This window comes from Neodiprion lecontei, chromosome 3 (genome assembly GCF_021901455.1).
Source record: "Neodiprion lecontei isolate iyNeoLeco1 chromosome 3, iyNeoLeco1.1, whole genome shotgun sequence".
In the NCBI taxonomy this organism is placed as follows: domain Eukaryota; kingdom Metazoa; phylum Arthropoda; class Insecta; order Hymenoptera; family Diprionidae; genus Neodiprion; species Neodiprion lecontei.
The window spans coordinates 22,484,248-22,501,092 of NC_060262.1; the positions used below are offsets into that span (position 1 = coordinate 22,484,248).

The window sequence follows — 16,845 nt, forward strand, 5'->3', positions numbered from 1 at the left end:
CAAACTTTAAACAGAAGAAAATTTTTTTTTACTACTAACACAAATAATTATAGCGTGTTGGAATTTTGCCACGTGATGAAAACAATATTTTTAAACGGAATCGATATTTAGTTGCTTGATTTTTTCTCCCATTTGACGACCGATGTTCTGAATAATACTTACTAAAAATTGTTATATCGGTTAATACCTATACATGATATTATATATGCCATATTGTTGTAAATATGAATGATAAGCGAAAAACGAGTGTACGAATATTGTATAAAGACTGATTAGAATAGCCTTGGTATTTATTCGACAAATATATCATCTTCTGTAAAGGATAACTATATGTGAGGACAATATTTCATTTCCATTCTAAAATGAATTGCTCTTGCTTGGTGCATGTCATATTTTACCTTACATATACATAATACTTAAATTAAAGCTAGATTCCAGGTTTAATTAATAGATATTAAGCGGTGTCACATCACTTGTTTTATTTCACACAGACGACTAGGCACTCTGCATTATTATAAACTATACATAGCCAAGAATCAATATAATCAATGTCCGCGATTACGAAGATGATTTTATTCTTCACAGGACAACCAACATTACTTGTAAGCGCAGATCTGAAGCGGTACAGGTACAACAAATATTGTTATCGCCATAACGTATCAATATACATACATGCATATATATATATATATTTATATATGTGTGTACTTATCAAAGCATCGTATACCATAAAACTGAATGTAAACTTTGTATATTCATTTACCAAGAAAATAAAAAGTAAATTATTCAACATCTCGCCGCGCCATCGTTTATATTTGTAACGTGGACAAATATCATAAAACGATCGCATCTGATTTTATTTCTAACTCTATACGTATGTGTACATCAAATATGACAAAAGTCAGGAAATTGGCCCGGCGGATCCAATAGTTTTCAAATCAATGTAAACTCAGGTTGGGGCAAATCACTAAATGAGGATCATGCGCCAAATAATGTCACCAAACAATAATCTCTTAATCTACCTCTGAAATCAAAAAGAAATAATATTGCTAAATTTTCAGATGGTGTAAAATCAATTTCGATTTTATACGTAATTACCAATCGCGCTAACCTGCCAAATGAAATACGAAAACTGGGTAAGTTTTCTATTAAATACTATGTTGCAGAATTATCTGTAAATTAAAAATTAAGAGAAAGTTCACGCAGTTTTCAACAATAAAACTACCGTATACCCCTACATTTTCTCTATGAATTGTTCTAGAAGATCAAGTTACTGCGAGCATTGTTTTTGGCATGGTATCAATAAAATTAAATTAAATTTTGTTCAGTAAAAACTAATAAATTTAAAATTAGTATTTTACATTTAAGTTGATTACACGATTAATTAGCAATTGAAATTATAACTCATTAAATGTAACAGTTCATTATATTTTTAGATGTTCACGGTGCTATAAATGACGTCGTATAATGATAATTCGTATTGTCCAACCTTCAAAAATATCAATGGAAACAATTGTGTGATAAATGTTGACTTCGATTTCATTTTACTTCACACCGTATCAATCAATGATATACGGTCTCCCGTTTCTATGGAAAACCATTGAATGCAGGTATCCTATCGCCATAATTTTATGTATCTCATGCATGAACGTATGACGTACATTAAATATCAACGATTCAATTACAGTCCTTCCATCAGTGACCGTGCTCTCTTCAGTTCTGCAATAAGTCAAGTAAATTAAGTGACACCTCGGACTTGAGATAATTTTTAGTGTAAAAAATTATTTAATATTCTCTTGTGCGAAAGATACTTTGTATTTAAATTTAATTACAGTCATTACGCACCTGCAAGCAATACCGGAATGCTTTCTTTGGGTATCGTGACTTTGTTGGTTTCCTCTTTTCCAGCGGTGTCGCTAGTTTGGAATGCTATTTTTACGAATGGTGATGTTTTCTCGTTCTCCAATGTTTCGATGAAAGAAAGACGTTTGACTGTAAACAATTCTTCATTGATCGATCGAAATTTGACAACGAATAACAATTCGTGAGGTATTCTCTTCTAAATTAATCAATTTTGATCGTCAGAATTTTTTATTTTATTAAATTTTTAGATGGCCACAGCATCTCCAAAACTCCTATTTCTTTTTAGCGTGTAATCGCTTTTACAAACATTCAAACCGTCTCACAGTTCCAACATATTTCAAATTCTCGATAGTTTCTCAAAATGATCATTTTTTGATTCGATTACCTTGATCCATTGATCTGTGAGTTGCTTATTCTCCAAAGCGCGGAAATAAATCGAAAGAAAAAACATGTGCACCGTGAAAGTAATTATAAAATAATCGGAACAAAAAGTGCAATTTTTAAGAATTTTTCCAAATATTTTAATAGATGGTAAAACTTTGGGAAAATTCAAATATTTGTAACTTAAACGCGGTTTTATAAAAGTAATCGATAAAAATTAATTGAATTCAAATCAAAATCTAAATAGTGATTTTCTCTCTATTTTCATTGTCAAAAGTGGATCACATACATCAAGTCTAAAAACTTTGTATGGATCTCAATTTCGATGCAGGAATAATTCTAAGCAATAGCTACGGTTTTTCGAATGTATTTCAAACTCACGTCTCAAGGACTGCGCAGATAACGTCGCCGTGATTTGGGGGCTGTGTTCCGTGTAAATACGTGCAAGGGTGGTGCTGTGCTCCCGAGGGAGGCCCAGTTGTTGAAGTTCGCTACTCAGGTCGGTCGCCGATACCGCATGACTCGTGGAAGACGAAAGTATTAAGTTTAAAGCAGCAACGATGGCTTTTGTATCTCCAGGCTCTGTATTGGCATAGAAAATGCGCGATGAAAAAATTTTAAGAACTCGAAAAGCATTCATTACATATGGATCGTAAAGTATTTGCCGTTCCTAAATGGCGGTCACGTTGTAAAGAGTTAACCAGATCCGTTTCTTTTAAATGTTTTTCGCGAGCTAAATTCGTGGAAATTAAAGAGCAATCTTGCCTTTCGGAACTCGTTCGATATTGAACAATATTTGAGAGAAAAGAAAATGACACATAGAGATGCTGAAATGTAATTTCACCTTGAACTAAATTCTAGTAAGCGAGAATTGTCCTATTGGATTCTCAAAAAGTCAAACGCAAAATACACGAATACGAAAAAAACGGAACTTTTTATGATCAGTCAAGACACGAATATCGTACCTAATTTTGAATAAGTACTGCAGATAATTCGTTTTTTTCAATAACGTGTCAGACTCAAATGCTGAAATCCTTCCCTATATGGGGGAAGTCCATACCGACTCGACAAATGTCCAATTTTCACCCTTTTCGATTTCTTTGCTAATTGTTTGTTACATTTCTTAGGAGAAAGTAGATACTAAGTATTTTTTTCAGATCTTTATCTAGTGTGAGTTTGAGGCATAAAGTTTTGGATTTCGACAATTTTCGCTGCAAAGAATATTTTCAATTCACTATAACTTTTGAACGCTAAATCGGATCGTGATACTTAAAAACTGAAATTGGTCGTATTGAAATAATCTTTTTGAATAAAAAAAGAAAAACAAAAATATGCAGCATATTTGTAATTACGATATTGCGAGCGATATCGTGCCTCAAAATCGAAGAAACGATTGTTTGAAAGGTCCGAATTTTTTTTTTCGTTTGTTCAACATTTTTGGCACAAAGATGAACAGTTTAGGGTACGTCCAATAATAGCTATATTTTTTCTGTATTCTCAAATGATCGATATTCCATTTACCCGAGCATTTATCAGAAGGATACCCAAATCATTTCTGTTTATATTAGGCTGAAGTAAAGAAGTAGAGATTTCAAACAGAACTTATCAACAATGCAGAATGTTCAAAATTTTAATTGAATTGAATTGTAAATAAAAAATAAGCAAAGAGAGCGAAAAGGGTGAGTGTGGGACGTTTGTCGAGTTAGTATGGAAAGCCCCGTATATTGATGTATATAATACTGTACGCAAAAAAGTACAAAAAACTTTCTTTTATCTGTCCATAACTTATTTCTGAAATCGAACCAATTTCAATGCTTCATGGCTTATAAAAATGGAAAGACCGACCATCATCGATACTCCTCAGGAGAATAATTTTACAAAATTGGTTGAAAAGCATTAGTTACGAGCGTGTTGACGTTTTTTCTCCGTCCATCTGTTTCGTAAAGGCTCCAAAACTTGTAACGAAAGAATTTAAATGCCGTTTTTTCGTATAGCTAACGCATGTATTATGGAAGATAAATTTTCATGAATTGTCAATACAAACCTAGCTTTGCGTCCTGCGTGAGTTTCTTCACTTTATCTTCCTGCAACACAAGTCGAATGAACACGAGATAAGTGAAAAAATAAAATTGTAATAGAATAGCCTGTTAGTTGTGCTATCGCGAAAAATGTCACTTTGAATACAAAATTCTCGTAAACTTGGTTTTGTATCTTGAAATTCGGTAAAACGATTTAATACGTCCAAATCATTTCCTATAACAATGATTGCCACCGCACAAAAAATGGGCAAATGTATTGCGGTAGCTGAATTATTCAAAAAACTATTTGCAAGGTATAAATTGCACGCAAAAGTAGTATCAAATTCTGCACAGCAAAAAAAAAAAACCAACATTATGTTCACATTCACCAAATATGGCACGAGAAATGTTTTGTTGATTGAAATGATGTGAAATGAATGTGATTTCACTCAATAATCCAAATCATTGTTCGGATCACTTCTTTGCAGAATAGCATAACCGTGTTTGGATAAAATAAAACGGTTTTTTTCGTCATACATGGTAAAGCCAACAAATTGCTAATTCCCTGCGTGTATTTTCACACATACGAATTCGACGTTTGACTGCTTTTCGCGGGTAGATATTGTTTGTTGCTGCTATTCTTTTTTTTTTTTTTTTTTTGTTTGCTTGCTTGCCCACGTGGCTATAACGCGATGTCGAAACTCCAAAGTAAAGCAAATAAGTCGTGACATTGAATTGGATGCATTACAGCTAGCGGGAAACAGACCGAAAGGAAACTCGATTGCTTTTGCGTCTTTTGGTTCTTTGCCAGCGCTCTCTGCTTCGCGACTCGCGTGTGATATTGACCAAAACTGATTTCACCTCGGTGGGTGTGAAAAATGATATATAATGTTCGCATCTCGGGAGTTCACCTAAAAAATAACAGCGCAAACCACACGGTGAGAAAAACAATAAAATATGATAAAAGCCATGATGGATACAATCCGACGCACGTATCAAGGTGTACTAATACTGAGTGAATTTCGTATGGTAATAGCATATGTTGCGTGACAAGTGCGGAAAGTGGGCGATTTCGGATGAGTGTGAAGTTTGCAGCAAGAGCCAAGGCGAGCGCTGCGATCACACGAGTCAGATATCGCCCATCCTACGTTTGATATCCGCATTTTGTCCAACATCTGCGAAGGAAAGTCTGATTCGAGAAGCAACGAAGCTGCCACTGACACCGCGCAAAATTTGGGTTAGGCAACTTACGCTCAATGACGCAGTGCGTAAAATTGATTTACTCGAAAGTACGGATGCTCTAAAAAAAGCCCTGGTGTTTCAAATCGAGCAGTTTCACTTGTGCGCCCGCGCAAACGCCGTTTCATCGCGCTATTTCAACTGAGAATCGAATTTTTTAAGCAGGTGTTGGACAAAATCATACTTATACGTACCTACACGCTGATGAAAATATAATACAAGTAATTATCACTCTACACACTTATAAAATTTGTACATGTACGGAACTCACTCTGGGATGACTGGCGAACGTCACGAAAAGCCATAGAGTGGCATTAGGCATAGAAATTTAGAAACGACAAAAAAGAGGGAAGCGGATGTTTGTTCGGTTTTCTGAATATATAGTATCAGCCATCCAATAAGAAGCGCGACAACGATTGTGGTCAGTCTCAAAATACCAACTCGGTAAAGAAAGCAGCTTGCCTTCAAGAACAAGTAGAGAGAAATGATTAATGATTGTTTGGTTAAGTACGCAGCCTTTTTGAATATCGACCAACTCGTTTTCAGAACAATATTGGCAAATGAAACGGTGAAACACAGATTGACAACAACCGGAAATGTCATACGCAAAATGTAATATAATAATGAACAAACTTTCGAAGCAATGTTTGACGATATTTTCCAAACTCGCGTTGAGACCATAGCAGATTATTTCAGCCTCGCTTTCCTGATCCGCACCAAAATCTATCTCGGAATGATGTTAAATTACATTTGGAGAGAAGTAAATTCCTTAGGCTCGACGTGATGGCTAATTTTCAGGAAATAAACAAAGGATTATGAACGTAGTATGTCGCAGGTGAACGGCGGTTTCAAATGGAATTTTTTTCAGGGCTTTTGCGCTGGGTGAAAATTTTCGATAACACTTGTTATGATTGAAGTACTCAGAATATCGTGTACGACAATTTATTATGACCGATTCAATCACACACTCAGCACACTGTTTCGTCACGATATTTACAAGAGTTTTAAATCATATTCAACGATAATTTTTGAAACTTCGAGTTTCGGGAATCCGTATATGAGCGTATCTTTACAAACTATAATTCATAACCACGAAGCGGAATTAATTTAGAAGACACGTAGAGAAATGATTTGTTGAATTTACCAAACATATTGAAAGAAATCTTTTGCTCGTTCCAGTGAATGTGGTTTCACTCAGTGACTAAAATTGTTGTTCTCATCACTTTTTGTTAAAACTGAATAAAATTTTTTGGTCTTTTATTCAGGTTTGCAGGATTTTACACGATTTCAGGGATTCCATACAATTTCATAGGATTTCATGCGATGATTTGCATTTGCATTCCATCGGTCGCGAGTCTGTGCGAGTGATGCGATTGCAGTGTTCATACTTACTTAAACATCAATATTAGATTCATTAATCGCAATTGAATTTTCCAATTTTCTATGCTTTTCATCGACATTTCTTTCATTTTTCATACGACTATGATCAAGCGTTAACTACTTTGCCATTGACTTACGTCAAGAGTTCCTTCCGTCAAAGACTTGGCTACGAGTTGTCCGAGAACTTTCATCTTGATGGACGTCTGCGAAAAAATATCCAAGATAAAAGTAAATAATAATGGTATAATGTGGCGGAGCCACGAAATGAAATTTTCCCGTCACGTCAGGCGAGTTATACATATATATCCCTAATAAGATAACGTCGACTAAGAATTAGTTGGTCACGTAACAAATAACAAGCCACGGTCAATGATACATATATATACAGCGCCCTAAAGGTGTGGGAAATTTATCTTTACGATCATGACCAAAAATCACATGTAACTAGAACAGAATAAAAAAACATAGATTTCCAAAATTACCATTCGAGAAAGCGTATTTATCTCCGCTAGTAGCCAATCGGGGCAATCAGCGTCTCCGAGGAAGCGAAATTTCTGTAGAAAAAAAAACAACGTTTAGTCATCCCTCAAAATGAGTCACCCCCAGATTTTTGTGCCATTCGGTTGAACTTCATTTCATCTCGTGCGTTACCGCAGTTCAACTTCCAATGGTGAGAAAATGAAATCATGAATTCACTGCTTATTTCTTTCGGAAGCAATGTTGTGTTATCTGTAATACGTATAATTAACCTTACGTGTTTCGTTTACTAATTTTTGACCACTTTTTTGCAGCTCACGCTAAAAAATGTTCAGCCCACGTGATTATTTATTGAAAAACGAAGAAAATGAAATCCTACAGGACCCTTAACGATACGTTGTACCCAAGAGATGGAATTTACAAGGTTGGGGCGTTTTTTCACCCCCCGTTACCGGAATAGGTAAAAAAAAAAAAATAACGTTACCGTTCTAGGGTTAAGTTCCACATGTAAATTACAAAGAAGTTGAAAAATTAATAATTCTTCTCCAGAATGCCGTTGAATCTCATATCGTATCGGATGAAGTTTTTTATTCACCAAAATGAAGTAAGCATAATATTAATTGAGTCTCGTTACAGTCAGAGATATATGAAAAATCTTACCATTTTGTCTTCGTCTTTTTATCTCCAATCGGTTTCTTTCCACCGGAGGAGGGGAATTCCTTTTTTCTTTGTTCACACACCGTTGAAAACCTCACCGGAATAACTCTAGAACAATGTGTGAAATCATATATATATTAATTTCAAATCTGTGAGAGAATATCCTTGCAAAATGACTGAACTATAATCGTGTACGTACAGTATAAAGTATGTAATAGGAATAATTGCTTTTCGAGCAATTTCACGTGCGAAAATTAAGTATAAACGAGTAATTTTCACAACGGTATAAGTATGTCGTCGGCTGTTAAATGAGACTCGTTTAATTTTCCCAGCGTCTGCTTATCGTCGTTGGATAATCTATTTCTGTATGGTATAAATTTTGTCTACATATATGAACGAGAGTTCGCGAAACGCGAAACGCGCAACGAGGCAGGCTTTATTATCGCGTAACCGCTCGATGAAACGATTTTCGTATCAAATCGGTTTTTTCATTCAAAAATTTTAGATGATCTCTGGAGATCTCTATGGTGAAAAAAGGCCGAAAACAAAATGAAATCAAAAACACCAAGGTTTTGACATTTTAAAGGTTCTAATTACACCCCTTTTCCCGAAATTGATTCTACTTTTTTAGTTAAACAAGGCATTAACGTCGATTTATTGCTGCGCAAGCGTTAAATTTTCGCAACAGTTACAAGAAAATATAGTAACAGCGATCGTAACGAGAAAGAATAGTAACGGATACTAGACTTTCCGGTAACTTTCTACCTAGAACTATATTTTTCAATTGTGGTAAAAAATGAAAATAGTCAAGGAGCGAGCGGTAACCGAAACTAAAAATTTCTCTCTGTGTGTCGGAGTCCGTTTATTCTTAAGCAATACTCTTCGCCAGCGTGATAAGCAAACAATTCGCGTATTCGTATATGGCATTGCAATATAACCTTTGGACCGCACAGCGGCTGTATACAATCACATCGTTGGTAATGTTTGCTTATAATACAGCCGGGGGCATCGGATTGACGTGGGCCAGGCCCTCGGAGGGTGTATTCCCCGTGCAATCCGTGTGCTCCTCGAACCGCGACTCCTTCACCCGAGGGACCTCGAATCCTGCTCTTATATACCCGGACGAGTCAGGAACTTCAGACACTCTTGCGAAAACGAGCGGACGGACGGATCGCTTCCAACAGGTGGACTGCGCACTGCAACAGGTAGGCCGGCTGCTGTTGAAACCATATCACCCTTTTCCCTTTCACCCTTTTTCGAATCACTGCATACATCTTTGTTCACCATCGCTAATTCATGACCGTTGAATAACTAAGAATAATTTTCGAGAGACAGCGATAAGAAGTTATCGTAAGTTTCCACGTCTATAACAATGACAGAGTACCAATTTTTTGAATCTTCAACTCTTGAGAAAGTAGTCATTGTTCATATTTTTAAATTGAAGTTTCGATCCTGAATATTTTTACTCACTCTCTCACATAAATTCCAGTTGTCCGAACCGGGTCTTGTTAAAATGATGTCAAAATGATGAAAAGGATTAAAGATGTTTCAATTTTGATACAAGTCAACGTGTCGTTATGAATTTAATAAGGAATGATCGATATTTTTTCTTTCCAGAATGAGGGAACTACTAGTAACGATCACCCTCCTGTTTGTGGTGTCGTCTGAAGAATTTGAGGTCAGTATGATATACTTGCTTCTGTAAAAATGTTTCGGTTCGTATTTTACTCACGTTTTCCGAAAAAAATACTTAAACAATATTATTAAAATCCGTGATAGGCGATTTTTAGAGAACTCATTGTCGAATAAAATAGGCAATGATCAACTCGAATCTATAGTGCGAACTTCACTTAGTCATTGTCGAGAGGAAAAAAAATTTGTTTCACAATCAGTAAATTTGTACGAATCAGTCTTCCAAACAAAACAACTCATCGTGGAGGGAAATTAGACGAGTCTACTAATTTTTTCAATACTCTTACAGTGCTTTCAAACGAAAAAATCGATTCGAAGCTTTTGTTTGTAATGTGCGAATCTCTTTTTTTTTCATTCCTAGGGGAAACACCGTAGCTTACGAATGTACTACTTTTACAAAGACTCGACCTACGATCATCTTGTAATAAAATTGCCAAACGAATAATAAGAGCTTGATATTTTAAGATCTATAACATTCAGAGCGACGATATAAACAGGTGATTTTCAGCCTCGCAAACCACTCAATTTGAACAAAAATATTTTCACACAAAAGTTAGATGTGCTCATAAATTGTATTCATCGGTATGTGCTATGCGCTGGAGTTTTTGTAATACAAACTATTCTCAGCTTATCGCGATGATATTATTTTTTATTCATTTATCCGCTGCATCAAATTAAGTCTAAGCAATTTAGATGTTCATCTACAGTCGATCTCTGAGGTACTAAATTAGATAGGCACTGACGGGAAGTGTCGCGTGTTGTTTATAGTGGGTGGATGATTTTTTATTTTTTACATGTTACTTCCTTACCCTCTTTTTACCTTTTCACACTTTCGTCGCTGTATCGATTTATTCAGATGTATTGTTATATAGTCGTATCATAAATAACGGATTATTTAAACTTAAGATGGTCTAACTCTCACATTCAGTTTACTGTTTAAAACCGTTAGAGATACGTCCGCACCTTTTTCCTATCAGGTACTAGGATGGAGTAATAAAATCAAACGATTGAACAGTGAAAGTTTAACAGAAATTATAACTAGAATCTAAATATTTTGGATGATATTGAATTGCGAATAAATGAGAAAACTTGAGCAAAATTTATGACATCACTGTATAACCAGGAAAAATTTGAAAAAATTCTAAACCAGTTCTTGGAATTTAAAATGTCACAAGCTTTCTCATAGTGTCTTAAAACCTCAGGACGCATTCCAAATTCCAATATTGATGAACCCTTCAAATCTGACGAAAAAAAATTTCAACGCAAGCCCACCAATTTCTGATTCAGATCAAAAAGCGGGCAGAGATTCCTCCAGAAGTTGACCCGAATTTCTGGCCAGTTCGAGGCAAGCGATCACACTGGAACATCGGAGTGCCACATTATTTCAGCAGTTTATCGCAACAGCGTCCAGAAGTCGATTTCCTGGGGTAAGGTTCACATAAGAAACATGTTCATGACCAATATGTACCTACATTTTATTTAAATCATCGTCATCAAACATTTGGCTGCAGTCGAATCAAGAATTTACTCATTCCAAGCCTAGAGTTTTGATCAAAATCGTTAATCAGGAGGGCCGAATACTCTTTGTGTCCCGATACAACTTCGGTTCTCGTCACATGTCCACAGATACTCGAAGGCCATGAAAACCGTGCGTCCCTGGCCCGGTTCAGGCACGTTCCTACTGGACCAAGGGGAACTGGCCTTCTCCGACAACTGGAGGTCTGGACTTTGCCCGAGAAAGAAGTCGATCTCGTTGATCGTGCCGCTGCGCGATTGGCAGCCGGATGGATGCGACGGAGTTTCCGGATGCGGCGAAGGATGCGGACGATTTTCCGTATCGCGAAGCCGCGATCGAAGGAATGACGAGCAGCCGCGAATCGACGAGCCTCTTTACGCGGAGGAGCCGCGATGGATCGAAATAGACTACAAGCATCACGAGCTCGAGAGATCGGCCGGCAATGAGGAGCCCTTCTTCGTCGCCAGGGGGAAAAAGGGCGATGATCGCAGGTAGAGTTCCATGGAAAATGTTCCAGTAACTTTACTTTAATTTGTGAGGTGGTTATCAATATGCAGCGTGTTACAAGTTTTTTTATCCGGGGATACTGTTAACATTCGCTGTTTAGTAAACATGAATTATAACAATGCGTGTCTAACACAGATTCCATGACAGACACATCTTACGATCCTATGTTTTGGATAACGATCGAACACTTTTATCACTCGAACATATGCGCGTATCCGCCATGCATCGACTAATTTCAAAGGACCAATCAAACCGCAGCACCGATTGTCTTCTGCGCTTCCTTTTTCAGGGATTCTGACTGCAGGAGGCGACGACAACTTGAGGAAGTCTTTGGCTCGTACGATGAGGAGCCATTTTTCGTCGCCAGGGGAAAGAGGGAAGTCGTTGAAGAGGAAAAAGATGAGGCGGGGCTGCGAGTAAAACCAATTTCAAAAATGACTGGGGAGAACAAATTCAACTATCAACTGAACCGGGCCTATGCAAAAAATGGCCCGAGCGCCAGAACGAGGCCGGGGAACTTTCAGGAAGATGAAAAGAAGGCTGGGAATTTTGGGGGAAAATCACCACCGAAGAACTCCGGGTCGAGAGCGAACGGAAAGCAGAAGGAGCCGGTTTCTTCGGTGCAAAGTGGACTTCTCGACGACCAGGAGGGTATTCATCGACGATCGAAACGTTCTTCCGACCCTAACGAGGCCCCGGTATTCCACGGAGATGACGAAAAATGGCGCAACAACGTCCAGTCTCGTTATTCTCGGCCTCGTGACAAGCACTCCAATTTGCAGAGCATACTCGAGGAGCCGTTCTTCATTTCTAGGGGCAAAAAGGACGGAGGAGATGAATATTTATACGACGCGGGGGAAGAGTTACCGGTTAGAACAACGCCCAGCGAGGAGGAACGAGCAGCGATCGACGCCATATTGAAAATTTATCGCGGTCTAAAGACCAGCTCGCTTTTTTATACCGGTGGGGGTTTCGAGCTATCCGGAATGCTTGGCGAACGCGGCTTCGAGCCTGCGAAAACAAAAAAATCGGAACAGGACAAACCGCCGAGAAATCGGAGAGGGATGCTCGATGATCTTCTGAAGAGCGACGATCCCTTTTACGTCACCAGAGGCAAACGGCTCTTCGGAAAACTCGAGCCGTCGGATTTTTCACCGCCGAGACAATCGTTGGAAACTATTCGCAGAGAACCGTATAATAATCGCGAGAATTCTGGAAGTTCGGGAAAATTTTCACTTTTTGCCAAAACCACACGCACGAAACTGCTCAGTAAATTGTCAGATTTTACGAGACCCAATTTTCGAAACTTCACAAGCGTCACACTCAGCGACCGCAATTAATCGGCAATAAAATACGAACAGAGTACATATAACGAATGGATTGATAAGTAAATTTGAACAATTGTTAGCAGCGAACAATTAGCAAATAAAATACATATTCGCATCTTCAAAGACCGTGGTTATTTTTCACGGTTGGTTGCCCCGTTAGAATATTGATGATGACTTTTTTTCTGTATTCGATTCCAACAATTGATAAACGGTACATAAACAAATTGTAGCTATTGGCGTACAGGTATAAAATTACCGATACACGTTCTGCTTCGTAAAATTAAAAATTTTAATTAGACTGCATGTCTATAGGTACGTAAAGATATTATACGTTAATTTACCTGGCTGGCAAATGAATAAATAAATAAATTTCGTAGAATTCGGCATCAGTGCTTCGCTTCAATAATTTTCGTACATTCATACATTCGTTTCATGTGTTGCTAATAATTCCTTTTAAGGGATCGAGTTTTTTTCAAACATCATTACATTTTTACAGTCAATGATGAAGGAAGAACTATATATTGTATACATAAATCAGAGCTTTCGAATTTCGACGAGATTTACCTGATAGGTAATTTCCGAAGATATTTTAATTTTTTATCCATTCACTCTTTCATACTTTCTATTACCAAATAATCATTATCAAAATTGCTTTAATCTTTTTGGCAAAAGGTATTTCGTTGGAGAATTTCACAATTTATTGTTCGAAGGATGAAAAATTAGACGCGGAAAACTGAACTGAATAATAATAATAGTAATGAACACAGGCCTCTGACATCCTGAATCGTAATTCCGCTATTCAATTGTAACATCTTTATGAGACAAACAACTTTCTATGGCCGATGCAAGCGGACAAGGAAGCTTGTGATCGCGTGGCGAGGAAAGATTGAAAAATTATTTACCGGAAGTAACGCGCCATTTTATTCGCTCTAGCGTGACGGGTAACATGAGCAAAGCACTCTACTCATCGGTGAAAGTAGGTGATTTTTGTACTTTCGGCAATGAAGTCAGACGGCGCCCAAATTTTACAAGTGAACGCGCAAGCTGTTCGCATAATTTTGCATCACTCTGAGCAAATTTTATGACATATTGTATGCAAAAAATCATAATACAATAGCGTCGGATAGAAACATTTAGACCTCGTATATCTGAAAACAAACGTGTATTCATATTTCATAAGCCATTTGTCATTTGTTGCTATTTTAACAAATTTTTTTACAAAATGAAACAGTTTTAAACATACATCTCTTTAAACTACACCAACGTGTATTTACAATATATAGATAATTGCAAATATTTCTATTATTTATTCCTCTTTGGGATTCTTAATTGATGAATGATTACTTCTTATCTCTTACAACGATTAAAACGCGAGATTCGATTCATTCTATCGTTTGCCCGTTGCTTTGAATTGCTTCAGCAATCCATTTTATTCACGCTTGGGAATCCACGTATCAATTACAATATTAATACCAGCCGGAACATGAATGTTCGAAAGCGAAACAAATATTAGATTATTCATATCATTTTTGCTTCTAGCACATAATCGCCTACGTGCGAGATTGAGATGAAATAAATTTCCTTCAATGACATTGAAGAAAATATGAAAATTAATATATTCTTTTCCACGGTAAGGAGGTATGGAAAAATGGTGGTTCAAAAAATTTCTCAAGACCCAGGCAATTTTTTATATAAGCTTTCTAAAGAAACATGTATATTATATATATGCGCATACGTATATGTTATAAATATGTGTAATATATACCGCAGCTCAACCCATGAAAAACAATTTTCACCCCTGAATCATGCTTCAAAAAATACACCCTCGCATAACCATACAACGTATGTAGGTAGGGATATTTATAGCCCATTCGGCGTGAATTCTAATTCTTATTAGCAACAAACAAATTATCATATAATACGCTACGAACAATAAGAATCACAATCTTTTTATCACGTCGATATGAATAACATTCATTCGTCGCGAGAGGCAAGATTAGTATCGATTTATACTTGATTTGACTAAGTTTTTACTCGCTAATAAATCACTTTTGTAATGCTCAATTCCGACCAAACTTATAATCAATATTCACCATCATTTCGTTCATTCAAATGCTGGGATATTTCATTGCACTATTATAGATTAATATCTGAAAGCATCGTTTCGCTTCCATTTGAAATGCAAAATTTTACGTATCTTCACGTGAAATTGTGCGGCACGCGAGAGTGAATTTAGTTCTCATCGATTCGAGCCTGTTAAACTCTTCTTCGTATTTTCACCGCTCCAAATTCGAAATTTTTAATCGAATTGCTGTCGACGAGCTCAAGAACTTGGGAAATTGATCCCCGAGCTAGCGAATGCTACTGGTAGCTACTTGATCCTCGATTGTGAAGTTTTAAATCCTTGAAGAGTAGGAAGCTTAATCATCTCCCAACTCTACACCTGTCTAGTTTTATTCCTGAAATTCGGACCAGCGGTGGCGGGAAAATTTTTTATTAGTGAGATGCATTTATAATATTTAATTGAGATTACAATAAAATAAAAATTACCTTTTTAGTTATTAATTCGTGATGTTCATAAAGTAAAAATTACACTTACATTTATGGGGCATTCCTCCACGCCAACTCAGTAAACAGTTCACCGTGACATTATTTAATTTCATCAAGGATTTTTCTACGTCAGTACGACCCTTGATAAGCTTCCAAAAAAATTTTCAAGTTTTTTTAATCACTTGTCTTTACCCTATGATTTTTTTAACCCGTCTCAAAAATACCCAAATCGATTTTTATGAAACAAGAAAAAAAAAATTTGGTTTCCGAAATGAAAAATTTTCATACAAAATGGCGGCGGAGTGGCTAATGAAAAAGTTTTTCCTTCAGATTGACATGATTTTTGTAAAAATTCAACATTTCTCAAGAATCCTACATAGTATCACTAGATTTTGGCATTTTATCTTGAAATCTTTTTCATTTTTTATTCGAGATTGAAAATTGCGAACTGCAGATTGTCGCGCGTGGCAAAAAAGAAGTTTCCTTTCATCAGCAACTCCACCGCCACTGCATGTTAAAGTAATGAAAATGAAAAAAGAAAAATAAAATTCTTGTACTTCAAGACTGATATTAACATGTACGAAAAACAAAGCTAAAAAATATTAATTCACGTTTCTTATACAAATTAAAGAAAATGACCCTTGATCTCGTGTAAACAAGGTTTTTGTATTACCCCTTAAGAGTTTCGGACCGCAGATTTAATCTATACCGTTTTGGTGCAAGGTACCTAATGAAATTTTGAACAGCAAATTTATTACAGGGGTATAATTTAATTACGATAATTATTAATATATTAGAGAGATTATAATATTCAGCATGCGTGCTCGAAAAACATCGTTGGTAAAATTATTTCTCACTTTCCTCGAGTAACGTCGAAGAAATATAGGTACACGTTTAAATTGAAGTATTGTTTTTATTTTTTTTATTTTTTGTTTTTTTTTTCGCTTCAGTGTTACCTTCTTCGCTTTTCTGGTAGATCTTATTATTGTAAGCCGCATCTGTCGCTCTGCACGCGTCAAAACTTCGGGTCACCGCCCCACGTTATTCCACTGCAACAGGTACATTATACCGCCATACGACATATCGATACACGCGAATTCGCTCGGCCGAGTTTAATTCGAGCAAACTCGTCGCTTCTTTTTAATCTTTTAACTGGTTAACGAAGCTGTAGAAGAATCTTTGAATTGTCGTATGCGGAAAGGAGGTTCCAGACGATTTTTACAAAAAATTAATACAT

General features: G+C 36.5%; 2 protein-coding genes across 6 annotated transcripts in view; one reads left to right on the plus strand and one right to left on the minus strand.

Annotated features, from left to right (window-relative positions):
* Positions 1-462: 462 nt before the first annotated feature.
* Positions 463-16,845, minus strand: part of LOC107225616 (COMM domain-containing protein 4) — a 36,201-nt gene continuing 19,818 nt past the window's right edge. Inside the window, exons 2-9 of one of the 5 annotated variants that reach the window (XM_015666142.2) lie at positions 8,954-9,211; positions 8,019-8,123; positions 7,364-7,435; positions 7,019-7,084; positions 4,289-4,328; positions 2,626-2,826; positions 1,846-1,992; positions 463-1,719 (exon numbers count right to left, since the gene is read on the minus strand). In XM_015666142.2, coding sequence (XP_015521628.2) covers positions 1,682-1,719; positions 1,846-1,992; positions 2,626-2,826; positions 4,289-4,328; positions 7,019-7,084; positions 7,364-7,435; positions 8,019-8,021 — 567 coding nt within the window. In that variant the 5' untranslated portion in view covers positions 8,022-8,123; positions 8,954-9,211 and the 3' untranslated portion in view covers positions 463-1,681. Of the gene's footprint in view, positions 1,720-1,845; positions 1,993-2,625; positions 2,827-4,288; positions 4,329-5,746; positions 6,104-6,134; positions 6,257-7,018; positions 7,085-7,363; positions 7,436-8,018; positions 8,124-8,953; positions 9,212-16,845 lie in introns of those variants that run through there. The other 4 variants (XM_046735607.1, XM_046735608.1, XM_046735610.1 and 1 more) reach the window with 4 other exon arrangements.
* Positions 9,073-14,874, plus strand: LOC107225614. The gene is made up of 5 exons (XM_046735603.1): positions 9,073-9,220; positions 9,633-9,693; positions 10,995-11,134; positions 11,334-11,714; positions 12,020-14,874. The coding sequence occupies exons 2-5, from the start codon at positions 9,634-9,636 to the stop codon at positions 13,068-13,070; spliced, it is 1,632 nt and encodes a 543-aa protein (XP_046591559.1). The 5' UTR covers positions 9,073-9,220; position 9,633; the 3' UTR covers positions 13,071-14,874.